This window comes from Cydia amplana, chromosome 21, assembly GCF_948474715.1.
Source record: "Cydia amplana chromosome 21, ilCydAmpl1.1, whole genome shotgun sequence".
Lineage (NCBI taxonomy): Eukaryota > Metazoa > Arthropoda > Insecta > Lepidoptera > Tortricidae > Cydia > Cydia amplana.
Window position 1 is genome coordinate 11,069,374 of NC_086089.1, and position 13,748 is coordinate 11,083,121.

At 38.0% G+C, this 13,748-nt stretch overlaps 1 protein-coding gene across 1 annotated transcript; it reads left to right on the top strand.

The window, feature by feature from the left end:
• The first annotated feature begins 858 nt into the window (after positions 1–858).
• On the top strand, positions 859–10,817 carry LOC134657930 (pancreatic lipase-related protein 2-like). Its single transcript, XM_063513515.1, has 4 exons — positions 859–1,098; positions 8,826–8,973; positions 9,613–9,753; positions 10,113–10,817. The coding sequence occupies exons 1-4, from the start codon at positions 999–1,001 to the stop codon at positions 10,789–10,791; spliced, it is 1,068 nt and encodes a 355-aa protein (XP_063369585.1). The 5' UTR covers positions 859–998; the 3' UTR covers positions 10,792–10,817.
• The last annotated feature ends 2,931 nt before the right edge of the window (positions 10,818–13,748 follow it).

A 13,748-nucleotide genomic window follows, 5' to 3' on the forward strand; every position in this document is an offset into this window, starting at 1 on the left:
AAATAGACATAAACGCGAACGCACGTCACGCTATCGAATGAAATTTACACTAGGGGTTCAGAGTCGGAAACCGGGCCGTTAGTTAGGTACAGTCAGTAGCAAAAGTTGCTAAGCGGGCGAGGTGTCCAAAATTACCTTGACTCGCTCTTATTCTCTTAACAATAAAGTCGCGTCAAGTTCATTTTTAACACCAGGCCCGCTTAGCAACTTCTGCTGCTGACTGTACCAACTCTTAGTAGTCTTAGTACTTAATAATAATATGTTGTTGGGCATGGTATTGGGTCTCCAAACCTTCCGGGAGACAGCGGTGCAGACTGTAGGCAGTGCAGGCCATCTAATACTTCAGCGGAATGATGTACCTAATCAAGACCCCCGACTCCATATAGGCTCGGTGACTGCTTTCACTGCTTACCATCAGGCGGGCTGTATATTTGTTTACCACCGACGCGTGCTATATAAAAAATAAGACCGAAGTGGTATCTCTTGTAAAGTTAAGATGTTATTAAGCACCTATAGGCACCTAACTATTATGGGTATACCCAATCATCAATAGGTATTGTATATATTTTATACTATAAATTGTATAGTCCTTAACGTTTATTAGGTAGGTACGTACGTACCCGAAAAAAATCTTGCTAATTTGTAAACCGATAAGTATACGTAATCGAATGTTTACTCGAAACAATATCTTGCAAAAGTTTAAGCTCAGAGGTCTAACCTTGTAAAAACAAAAGAATCTCGTCCTTCGTTTGCCCTTTGACTGTATTCTAAATTAAAGATATCTTGTCCCAAGATTTCCCAACGAATGTTGTAATCCAGTCGCCTACTTATGCTCAAAACTTGTAACTAACCTAGCTCAGTTCGATTCAAACTGGCTGGACGAACGGTCATAGCCTTATTAAAAATAAAAAAATAGTTTACTTTTTAATTTCGCACTATGAAGCCGCGGATTCGTTCATTTTTAGATTTTAGGGAATAGTGATGGGACAGTATTGAAAATGAAAGTTTGTGTGTGTATAGTTCTTGTGAGTTTGTGTTTCTGTGTCAAAATGGATCGGAGGGCGGAAGAGGGGTATCCGAAAGGCTTCCTGGCTGTTTGTATGTTTTAAGACAAATCCTGAACTTTAATTACCGTAAAACGGGGTGAGTAGGTTTCGCAGGGAGAGGTGGGTTATGAATGGGGAGAGAAGGTTTGAGTGGTGGGTGAGAATAAGGGAGTTTAAGGCTACTGCTACAAAAATAATGTATTCCAATTTAAAATGGAGCTATAGTAATACGCATAATAAAAAAAAATCGAACCATCTATCTTCCAAAATCACCTTTGTATGAAAACCCCTCTCACCCCAAATACGAGGCACTACGGGGTGAGGTGGGTTTTCCTCTTTATCGTCAAAGTTATGAAATGGAACTACCCAAAATAAAATACAAACGTCCGGAACACTTATTATATACACCATTCAGTTTTCATATGTAAAAATAAAATGTTATCGAGTTATTTCAGTTTTGACCCTACTCACCCCATTTTACGGTACATCCCAAGCGAAATAGAACTTGGCATCTCCCAATTCTATTTCCGGCGAAGTCAACGACGATGCATGCATATTTCTTAATATTGAACTTGGCTCTCATTTCACATTTATGTTTTTGATAGGATATCATTACATTTATTCAAAACAAAAAAAATTTTTTGGTTTTAAAATTCGTTAGTCGCTTAGTATGTAAATAAAAACTGTTTTTTTTTTTAAATAATACAAATCGCAAAAAATTGCTTTATCTCAGTTTTGTAACCACATACCTAATTGCCCACCTGGATGCAAAATTTCAACTTACTAGGTCATCTGGAAGTGGGTTAGATTTTTGATGATAGGTGAGTCAGTAATAAGTCAATCAGAAAAATCCCAATTTTTAGATGTAGGTATGTATCTTAATAACCGGTTGAGCTACATTCATGAAATTTGGTGTTCTAATAGTTAGCCTTAAGGGTCTTAATAAATGAACCAAAATATTATATGTTTAATGTTAAGCAGATTTTGAGTTAACCTGTCATATCCCAAATCCCAAGGGCTCAAATATGAGCCGTAAATAAATTTTCCAGATTTCCCACGATTTTCAAAACCTCCCACTTCAACTCCCAGTGGCTCAAATGTGAGCCATACTGGGAGACAACGACAAAATAAGTTTTCGGTTTTCGGGTCGCGGGATCGGACAGGTTCGTGTAGGTAATAGGAACACGCGGCCGCTGCGTCGCCAGTTCGCTTCTTTGAACTTTTGAACGCTGCCGCGTGTTAGATACCAACGTGTAAAAAAAAATAGTAGGAACTAGGAAAGTTAATGCAGTCTGGCAATTAGTGGCATTCCAGAAGTGTACGTCCTTGCGTAGTGTACTTGCATCAACAGGACGCGAGATATTAAGTGCAAACGTAACCTCACCCAACACACGTAATAGGCAACTACTTTTTATTCCACTTCCCATGTATTTTGCATTCCTTTTAAGCCTCCTCCACACTTGTGGCGTTCATAATCGTCTGTCAAAGCTAATAGGGTAATAGCCATTGATTAATAGCCGTATCCCGACGAGTAGGGCAAATCAGCCGATTTGATCAGGAAAATAATTGGCGCCAATCTCATCTAGCGTCCACACGTACACAATTTAATCACCAATTTGCATTCCATAGATACTAACATCGAAAATTGGCATTTTTGTGTCCGCACCTGCTGATTTAATCGGGGAATATAATTGGCGTTTGCGTCCGCACGGCCTGATTCGATCGGACAATTTCTTCAGATTGGCGAAAAACTGTCTCGTCTGGTCTGGACTCCACTTAACTTTAATTTAATAAGAATGTTGACTGTATTCAAAATAAATTATTTAACTTGCGCTAAAAAACAATTTAAAAAATGCTAATTCAATTTCTAGGTATATATTTTTAAGTCATATGATACATTTGAATTTATATTATCTACTATTCTAATTTTATTTAAATACATATTAGAAACATAATAAATAACACTTAAAAATAAAAACTTATAAATAAAAAATTTGGCCTACCTAGGTAAGTCGTAGTTGCTCGGTAGGGTGCCCAGAAGGCTGGCCGCATTGCCCCGCTGGATGGTAATGCTGATCCGCTGGGCAGGGCCGGATCTAGGGTACGAGGGGCGTTCAAAATATTCTCGGTATTGATATCTTACAACCTCTTCTAAAATTTCTTTCGTTACTGGCCGCTAAGGTTTATTCATTGACATTAAAAAAAAGTATAATTCGAACCGAGATGTTCTTTTGTTTTTCTGCAATTGCTGAACAAACATGAACATCATGTGGGAATTGACAATGTTAACTAAATTAGAACATCGATGCGTGATAAAATTCTTGACAAAACAGGGTAAAAATCAAAAAACCATAAAAGAGGAAATGGATTGTGTTTACCGTGAGTCTGCTCCTTCTTTATCTACCATTCAAAAGTGGTCAAGCGAGTTTAAACGTGGAAGGGAGAGTGTTGAAGACGACCCTAGACCTGGCCGGCCTGTAGTAGCTACTTCACAAGAAAATATTGATAAAGTGGAAAAACTTATATTGGAAGATGGTCGAGTGAAGGTAAAATCTATAGCACAAGTAACCAATCTCTCTATTGGTACCGTACATGATATTATCCATGACCATCTTAATATGTCAAAAGTAAGTGCAAGATGGGTTCCGCGAATGCTGACTCGGCTTCAAAAAGACATGCGTGTAGCTTGTTGTTCCGATTTTATTGACCTGTGCGGTGAAAATCCTGATGAGGTGCTGCAAAGAATAGTTACTGGAGATGAAACCTGGGTTCATCATTATGACCCAGAGAGTAAACAAGAGTCCATGCAGTGGCACATTAAGGGTTCAGCTCATCCCAAGAAGTTCAAGGTCATCCCTTCAGCTGGCAAGGTCATGGCCACGATATTTTGGGATTGTGAAGGAGTATTACTGATCGATTATAAAGAAAAAGGTGTAAATATCACAGGACAGTACTACGCTAACATTCTACGTCAATTAAAGGATGCAATCAAAGAAAAGAGGCGAGGAAAGTTAACCAAAGGTGTTATGCTTCTGCATGACAACGCCCCCGTCCATACTGCTCATATTGCCAAGGCAGCTATTGTTGAATGTGGGTTTGAAACTGTTACTCACCCACCGTATAGTCCGGACTTAGCCCCCAGCGACTTCTTTTTGTTCCCCAATCTTAAAAAGGATCTGCGTGGAAATAAATTTTCCGATGATGAAGCATTGAAGGCGGCAGTGGAGGAGCATTTTTACACCAAAGATAAAAAATATTTTTATGCAGGATTAAAAAAAATAATTGATCGATCTTTTAAGTGTATGAACATAGGGGGGGAGTATATTGAAAAATAAAAATATCAAACTTTTCGTACTTGTTTGTTTTCATTCTCATACCGAGAATATTTTGAACACCCCTCGTAGAGCGAGTGGAGCGGCCGCTCTAGGCGCCGGATGGCAAGGGGGGCGCCAAAATGGCAAAAAAAAGTTTTAAAAGACGAGAGTGTGGCGAGGGGGGGGGGCGTGGAAAATACGCTTGAAAACTTCAACGAAGGGCGCCAAAACCCGATTTCGCTCTACCCTGATCAAGGGCTCGGGTCAGCACTGCCGCTGGGCAAAATATTCTAATTCAATTTCAATTAATACTTATTCTCTGGTGTTGCGTGTGTTCATGGGCAAAGGTAATCGCTTACTGTCAGACGATTCGTCTGCTTGTTTGCCACCTATATTATAAAAAAGGAAAAACTACAAAGAGTAAGTAGATTGACTGTGTGATATATGTAATTAAATTGAAAAACTTTTTTGTGTTAAATTGAATAGTGTGAGTATGCCTTAAGTAGGTATTGTTACATGTTTATTGTCGATTGTAGTCAATAATAGACAAGAAAGAGATACAAGTAGACAATAATTGAGTATACTACATAATTAAGTATGAATACCTAATAATAAAATTACATACACTTTAGTGAGAAACGAACACTATCCCGGCTAGGGTGACATCCCCCTACAAAACCCTGACATTTGTCACCTACATAATCTTGTTTTTTTTTTAATAAGCATTTTTTGCTTTGGTCTATAGCTAGAGCACAACCTTCCCTTTTCATCTGCCCAATTAACTCCTAACTTTTAGCTATGTACTTAGCTTCTTAGTGGTAAGTTAAGGTTACTAAAAACCCTGACACTGGCATAGCTGACGAAGGAACACAAATTCTGACATGTCAGGGAAAAATATTGGAGTATGGCCACCCTAATCCCGGCCGAGATGAATTCTAATAAAAAGTGTCATCGCAAAAAAGGTTGACAACCCCGTCAAAATGTGGGTTCCCTATACTCTACCTGCGGCTGTCGGGAATTATAGACGTTGTTTACAAAATTAAATATTTCGAGCAAGTATGATGAAAAGTTCATAACAAAATAATGCAATAAATATTTGATTTGACTTTAATTTAAGCGGTCTAATATTTTGACAATGTTTGTAGGTATAGGTTTATTATATTAACCTCCCTATGCCCTATTCGATTTTTTTCGATTTTTATATGTTAATATTGATACCCGTGTAACCCGTGCAAGCGAATGCCTACAATAAAATTAACCACTGTGCGTAGCGAATGATTCGAAAAGTTTAATTTTCGCGTTGCGAGGGTTCAAGGCACGAGGGTTAATTGCCACCGAGTGAAAAATTTTTTTTTCAATAATATCAATACCTCTAGGTATTTATAGAGGGAAATGGGGACAGCGTTTATATGGACACAAGCGGTCGTCCCCTTTCGTCTATGTTTCATCTTTAAGTAAAATTACAGCAAATTTAGACCTACTTATGAATGATGATAATGATAGCAACACAATTTAGGTACCTAGTGTCAGTACAAACAGCAACATTCTTAACTGTCCATCAGTGGACCTTATGCCTTTAGGAATAAGGTCCACCGATGGTCAGTTAACAGTGTGGGCGATCGTGATAGCGGACATTATATATATATAATAGCACTTTACAACAATTTATATGACGTAACGTGTTTATAATGCTTTCTAGAGCGGTTTATATTATAACATAATGAATTAAATTAGACTGACATATATTTTATGGCTGGAAAGCTAAGGATGACTCACGCTAGACCGGGGCCGGGCCGGAGCTTCCTGCGCTTCCTTTTCTATGGAAAGCACCTAGTCCGGTGGCCGGCTGCATGAAACAAACCTGATAAAAAAATAGAATATACCTACCCTGTGGAGGTACCTGACATTTAGTAGCTTCCAACGCACTTGGTCGGCCTAGGCTTAACCTGGCAGATTTTGTACAAATGGCAAAAAAGTTGGACAAAAATTCATCAAAAAAAACTTCATCGAAAAATAGAATGAAACTTGTATGGTAGGATACCTGACTTTGAGGACAGTAAAAAAAAAGTGGTCGGCCTCACCTTAGCCTGGCAGTTTTTGCAGTCCGACCAGATTTATTGGACCACGTGACAGCTACAATTTACCTCATCGAAAAATAGAATGAAACAAACGGATTATAATAGCTAAAATAAACCTGTTAACGTATGTCTTGGTCGGCCTCACCTTAACTTGGCAGTTTTTGCAGTCCGACCAAATTTATAAAAAAATCATGAACAAAACCTATCGAAAAATCGTATGAAACTTGTATGGTACGATAGCTGCCTTTGAGGACAGTAAAAAAAAGTGGTCGGCCAAATCCTGTGTTGGCAGGTTCCTCTGTGTCCGACCAAATTTGTGGTAGCACGTGAGAGCTACAATTTACCTCATCGAAAAATATAATGAAACAAACGGATTACAATAGCTAAAATAAACCTGTTGACGTATGTCTTGGTCGGCCTCACCTTAGCCTGGCAGTTTTTGCAGTCCGACCAAATTTGTGGTACCACGTGAGAACTACAATTTACCTCATCGAAAATTAGGATGAAAAAAAAACGGATTATAATAGCTAAAATAAACCTGTTGACGTATGTCTTGGTCGGCCTCACCTTAGCCTGGCAGTTTTTGCAGTCCGACCAAATTTGTGGTACCACGTGTGACGTGAGAGCTACAATTTACCTCATTGAAAAATATAATGAAAAGAAAAAACGGATTATAATAGCTAAAATAAACCTGTTGACGTATGGCTTGGTCGGCCTCACCTTAGCCTGGCAGTTTTTGCAGTCCGACCAAATTTGTGGTACCACGTGACAGTTACAATTTACCTCGTCGAAAAATAGAATGAAACAAACGGATTATAATAGCTAAAATAAACCTGTTGACGTATGTCTTGGTCGGCCTCACCTTAACCTGTCAGTTTTTGCAGTCCGACCACATTTATAAAAAAAAATCATCAAAAAATCTTATCGAAAAATCGTATGAAACTTGTATGCTATGATAACTGCCTTTGAGGACAGTAAAAAAAGAGTGGTCGGCCAAATTCTGTGTTGGCAGGTTCCTGTGTCCGACCAATTTTGTGGTACCACGTGAGAGCTACAATTTACCTCATCGAAAAATATTTACTTAATTTATACTTAATATTTATTATATATATTACTTAATATTTAATAAATTTTTTTACTGTCCTCAAAGGCAGCTATCATAGCATACAAGTTTCATACGATTTTTCGATAAGATTTTTTTGATGATTTTTTTTTTATAAATGTGGTCGGACTTCAAAAACTGACAGGTTAAGGTGAGGCCGACCAAGACATACGTCAACAGGTTTATTTTAGCTATTATAATCCGTTTGTTTCATTCTATTTTTCGATGAGGTAAATTGTAGCTGTCACGTGGTACCACAAACTTGGTCGGACTGCAAAAACTGCCAGGCTAAGGTGAGGCCCACCAAGCCATACGTCAACAGGTTTATTTTAGCTATTATAATCCGTTTGTTTCATTCTATTTTACGATGAAGTAAATTGTAGCTGTCACGTGGTACCACAAATTTGGTCAGACTGCAAAAACTGCCAGGCTAAGGTGAGGCCGATCAAGCCATACGTCAACAGGTTTATTTTAGCTATTATAATCCGTTTCTTTTTTTCATTATATTTTTCGATGAGGTAAATTGTAGCTCTCACGTGGTACCACAAATTTGGTCGGACTGCGAAAACTGCCAGGCTAAGGTGAGACCGACCAAGACATACGTCAACAGGTTTATTTTAGCTATTATAATCCGTTTGTTTCATTATATTTTTGGATGAGGTAAATTATAGCTCTCACGTGGTACCAGTACCACAAATTTGGTCGGACACAGAGGAACCTGCCAACACAGGATTTGGCCGACCACTTTTTTTTACTGTCCTCAAAGTCAGGTATCCTACCATACAAGTTTCATTCTATTTTTCGATGAGGTTTTTTTTGATGAATTTTTGTCCAACTTTTTTGCCATTTGTACAAAATCTGCTAGGTTAAGCCTAGACCGACCAAGTGCGTTGAAAGCTACTAAATGTCAGGTACCTCCACAGGGTAGGTATATTCTATTTTTTTATCAGGTTTGTTTCATGCAGCCGGCCACCGGACTAACCACGTGATCACCGATCAGCCGTCATTGAAAACGTGTCGGACGCCTCGGCTCGGGCCCGGCCCGGTCTAGCATGAGTCATCCTTTATGTAGAGTCGCCTTTAGATATATAGTAGCGGCCAAAGAGCTCACAAATATCTGAACAAGCTTCTATTTATCTGGAGAAGTGCGTGTTCATATCGTTCTGTACCTCGGCCGCTCCGATATATGTACATACCTCTCTAACTAGTTGAACTTCATTTGTGTTCATTGATATAGAATAAAGAATAGTATTTCTTTTATATTAAGTCAGTGTTTGTGTTCCAGGTCCAGGGTCCTCCAAGCCAGCCTCCATCCCGCGCAGTCAGCTACGGCACCTGCTCTTCATCGTGCAAGGTCTCGGGCGGACCCGCAAGAGATATACCTATTGGAACGCGAAACACATCGCCAGTGACCCTAGGATAGACTTTAAGAGGTCAGCGTTTTTCGTGTCTGGGCCGATTTTATTGTTTTATAAAGGATTACTCACGCTAGACCAGCAGGGATCGGATACCGGTATTATTTGTATGGAAACGGAAACGGTATTTTTTCGTTCTTTGCTAATTATTTCATTTCTAATTGGGCAATCTAATAATACGACGTCGTTACCTAAAAACACAACTGAGTCCTATATTTCGAGAATAAAATACCTAATTCGAAAAATATGGTTATTTCGAAGTTTTTGCAAAAAACCGGTTCCGATCCCTGTAGACCAGGCCGGGGCAGGGCCGGAGCTTCCGGCGCTTTGTTCTCTACGGAAAGCACCACGTGATCACTGGTCAGCCGTCATAGAAAATGACGTGTCGGACGCATGGGCCTAATTTTCGTAAGGTACTTTATCGATGTTAAAAGTAAACCTTATTATGTACCTATTTAATCTTTAAATTTATGGGTACGATGAAAGTCTATGATCATATTATATCCAAGTCGTTAACTTGTATAATGCTTTAATTATAGATATAATGTCCACAAAAAAAACGCCGGTTTTTCCGAATGTTTTATTTGACTCGGATGAGATGCCATTCTCCTCTTCCGGATTGGTATAGGTACTAAACGAAGATTCCTGTCGTTCCAGGAAGACCCTGCTCCTCGCCATCGGCTACCTGGACAGCACGAACTTCCCCATCTCCAGCATGTTCGCCAACGAGTACGAGGCAAGAGGGTACAACGTGATCTTACTGGACAACCAGCGGTTCGCCACCGTCCACTATTACTTGTAAGTAATGTCAAACCAGTGAGACACTCGGGTAAACTCGGCTCCGTTCGGCTCAGCATTGCTCCGAGCAATTATTAGGGTTGACACAACTTGACGTCCCTTTGCGTGCACGACCACAGGTCCAAAGATAGGATAATGACTTGAATTTTGAAAGTTATGATAACCTTAAATAGCCGAAAGGGATAGTGCCATAAGTTAGAAAGGGATATCATGATTCGACAAATAGCAAGTTTTTATTTATCCTATTTTTTTAATATTTCGTATTAAAATATGATAGCTGTGAAAAGAAAAGTACCTACAATCGGCAATAAAAGCCAAAAACAGTATTTTTTGTCAATAAACTTAATTTTCCTTTACAGGGCTAGCCGTCTTATGCGACCTGTCGGCAAGCACGTCTCCGAAGTCCTCATCCAATTGACAAACTCCGGCTTGAACCCATCCACACTAGAGCTCCTAGGCTTCAGTCTAGGAGGCCAGACCGTCAGCTACATAGCCAGAAACTACCAGCTTGCCACCGGGAGAAATATCTCCAAGATAACTGCTTTAGAACCCTCAGGACCTTGCTTCAGGGATTTGAAACCTGACGATCGCTTAGACGCTTCCAACGCGGATTTCGTAGAGGTTATCCATACGAATATAGATGGATATGGAATGGCGAGTAGAATGGGACACGTGGACTTTTATATCAATGGAGGGGAATACCAGCCTTCGGAGATAACTATGTTTCCATGCGCGACGACGTGCAGCCATTTTAGAGTGTTAGGACTTTGGCTATCAGCTCTAAAACATCCAGGGAAGTTCATAGGATTGAAATGCGATAGTATCCAGCAGGCTAGAGACTCTGACTGTTATGATAGACCTTTGGAGACGAATGTGCTGGGTCTGAGTGTGGATAAGAGGCAACATGGGATATTTTACGTGTCTACTACTAAAGGATACCCGTTTTATTTGGGGAAAAATGGGTTGTTGCCTGAATATGCTGCTTGGAGGCGGCTCAGTGATATCAATTTAGGAAGTCAAACTGAGATCTATACTTAAATGCGGAGATTAATCAAGAGTATGTTGTATATCTATGGGCAGGGCTCGAACAATTCATGCGGAAAGGGGATAGGCTATGTGATTAGAAAACTATTGCATTTCAAAGTCTTTGAGGAGAATGGATAAGAAAATGTTGCCAGGAAAAGGAGATTTGTATTTTTTTATGAATATAATATATAAGGTAAACGTCCCAGTACTCGATGTAGAGTTCCTATTTCTAATGATATGTTTATGTTCAAAGATGATTAATGATTCCATTCATATGTAGTTGACAGTGAATGACGAGTACTGGGATGGCTACTGAAGGTAGTTAATAATCAATTAGTTATTAATTTACATTATAATGAATAAATTAACACATAAGTCTATAGGTAGGTTCAGAATATTGCCAAATGTAAACGACAATTAATATGAGATGAGATACTTACTAAGTTAGATCGGGGAACGTTACGTACGACGGGTAGTTATATAAGGTTTCAAAATAAAATAAATGTTCAAAACAAAGATTCATTGAGGTAAGATAAAATTCTGCTCCGAGTATATTTTATGGTCAAACGACGATTTTTGTCTAAATAGCTGTCATGCATGCATGTCGTCGCGCTGTAGTTGCAGGCGTCCATAGACTAACGGTAACTGCTTACATTTAGGCGGGCTGTATACCTGTTTGCCACCGACATGAATATGAAAAATATAGGTATTCGCAGCACGTATTTACACAGCTAATATAAATTAATCAATGAATCTTTGGATCAAAGTGATATTCAAAAGTTCAAATAAATACTTAATTCACACAATTATATCTTTTTTCTACTCCAGCACTTAAATGTGTCAATTAAATGACTGACAGTGATATCTAAAGCAATGCCATTTGAATGATTTGTCTATAGGCTCATAAGATGACTGCATCTTATGAGTATAATACAACTGCTTTATTTTTTTTAAAGATACAAGTTCCGATCATCTTGATTGAAAGAGGTATGTTTTCATTTACAATAATAACTCTTTTTTTTTTTAAATAATAACTCAATTTTTTTTTAATAATAACTCTTTTTTTTAATAATAACTCTTTTTTTTAATAATAACTCTTTTTTTTTTAATAATAACTCTTTTTTTTTTTTTTTTTTTTTTTTTTTTTTTTTTTTTTTTTTTTTTTTTTTTTTTTTTTTTTTTTTTTTTTTTTTGCTGCAGCTGTCAGAAAAAGTAATGTATGCAACAGCTCATAATTGGTTCTTAAAATTCTCGGGTCTTTTTTTACAAAACTCGACTACGTCTCGTTTTGTAACTTCGACCCTTGAATTTTAAGAACCCTTATTATATCACTGTTGCATAAACTACTATTATTATTTGGTTGCAAGTCGTACACATTAACGTAGTAAATTCATATATAGAGTCATAGTCATAGAGTGCTAAAATTATAATTCTTCCCTTCCTGTACTTGATCCAAAGAATAGTCTAAAAAAAAACAACGGGTTGTGCACTCAGGGAGTGCTGGCAGAAGTGAAAACTCAATGACTAGTGCAAAATGCACTATGTATAATTGAGGTTAACGCCATCTAGCGTTAGCGTTAATTACTTGTTACCCCTAAGCCCTAAGCACATCACTGTTAGTACTCGAGTTATATTAATACCAGTTAGAGCGAAACTCACTAGATGGCATTTAAATCAATAAAGAAAAACTCAACATGACATTACGTGTAACAGTTTTTCATGTAATGTCATTGAGTTTTTCTTTATTGATTTAAATGCCATCTAAATGAGTGGCCATCTAAATCTTACGGTCACGTCATTGTCTTACGCTGTCTCGAGTTTAACATTTTTTCCCCATCTCAAAAAGTGCACAGCGCCGCTAAATAAGTTTTCACTTCTAAAACCAACAATTAGCAACCTCAATAAACTTGAAACTAATCTCGGAACCACGATTGACTGCCTTCTAATTTCTAGGAAAGCGATTACCTATCTTCGTTCGATCATCCGCCATGTTAGGTAACACGGTGCATTTGTTTTCAAGGGCTAGAGCATACGAGTTTGAACCTTGTTCGCTACAAGTAAGTGCTAAAATGATAGGTCAATATTGTTAAAATTTGATTTTGACAACATTGTAGGCATTGCAGATTGCAGCTAAAACGTAGTAGTGATTATATTCTCTTTGATTGCAGCCATACTAATTATAAGGTACCTATACATATAGTCTAGTAACGCCATCTGGCAATAAAATTAAAATTAAAATCAGCTTTCTAGCAGTAAATGATCACGGACAGACAGACAGACGGACATGGCGAAACTATAAGGGTTCCTAGTTGACTACGGAGTTGGTTTGGTTTTTAATTAAAAGGCAAGGGAAATGAATGTGGTTTTTATGAAATTTATGAAATCTAATGAAATTCCCGCTGGTCAGAGGGGCTACCGCGAAAACCGAAATTCGCAAATTGCGGGGATCTTTTTCTTTTACTCCAGTGAAGGCGTAATTAGAGTGAAAGAGAAAAATGCACGCAATTTGCGTACTTCGATTTTCGCAGTTATAGCACTTATATTAAGCCTGGAGCGTTCAAATACTGCCAATGACAAATATATCCGATAACGACCGGATTGTAACAAGGATCTTTCGTAAAAACGGACCGTGATTTTGGTCACAGTATAAATTCAATATAAGATTTTTAAGGAATAAGGTAACATGTATCAATAATTTGTACAAAATATTTGAAAAAATATAAATCACGTTATACGTTAATACTAAAATATGACTAAAATGCAGTGGTTTTTAAACGCACCCGTTCTGCTGTCACTGTCAAAATATTGAGGTTGTGTGTTGTATTTACTATTTATTTATAGGTATTTAATCTTGTTGGCATATTGCTTTGCTGAAGCTATGCAACAATTTTATTGATTTTATTCTATTTTATAACTCATTGTATTTGTTAACTGTTATATTGTAACAATTGGGGTATAAGCGGTAGTAT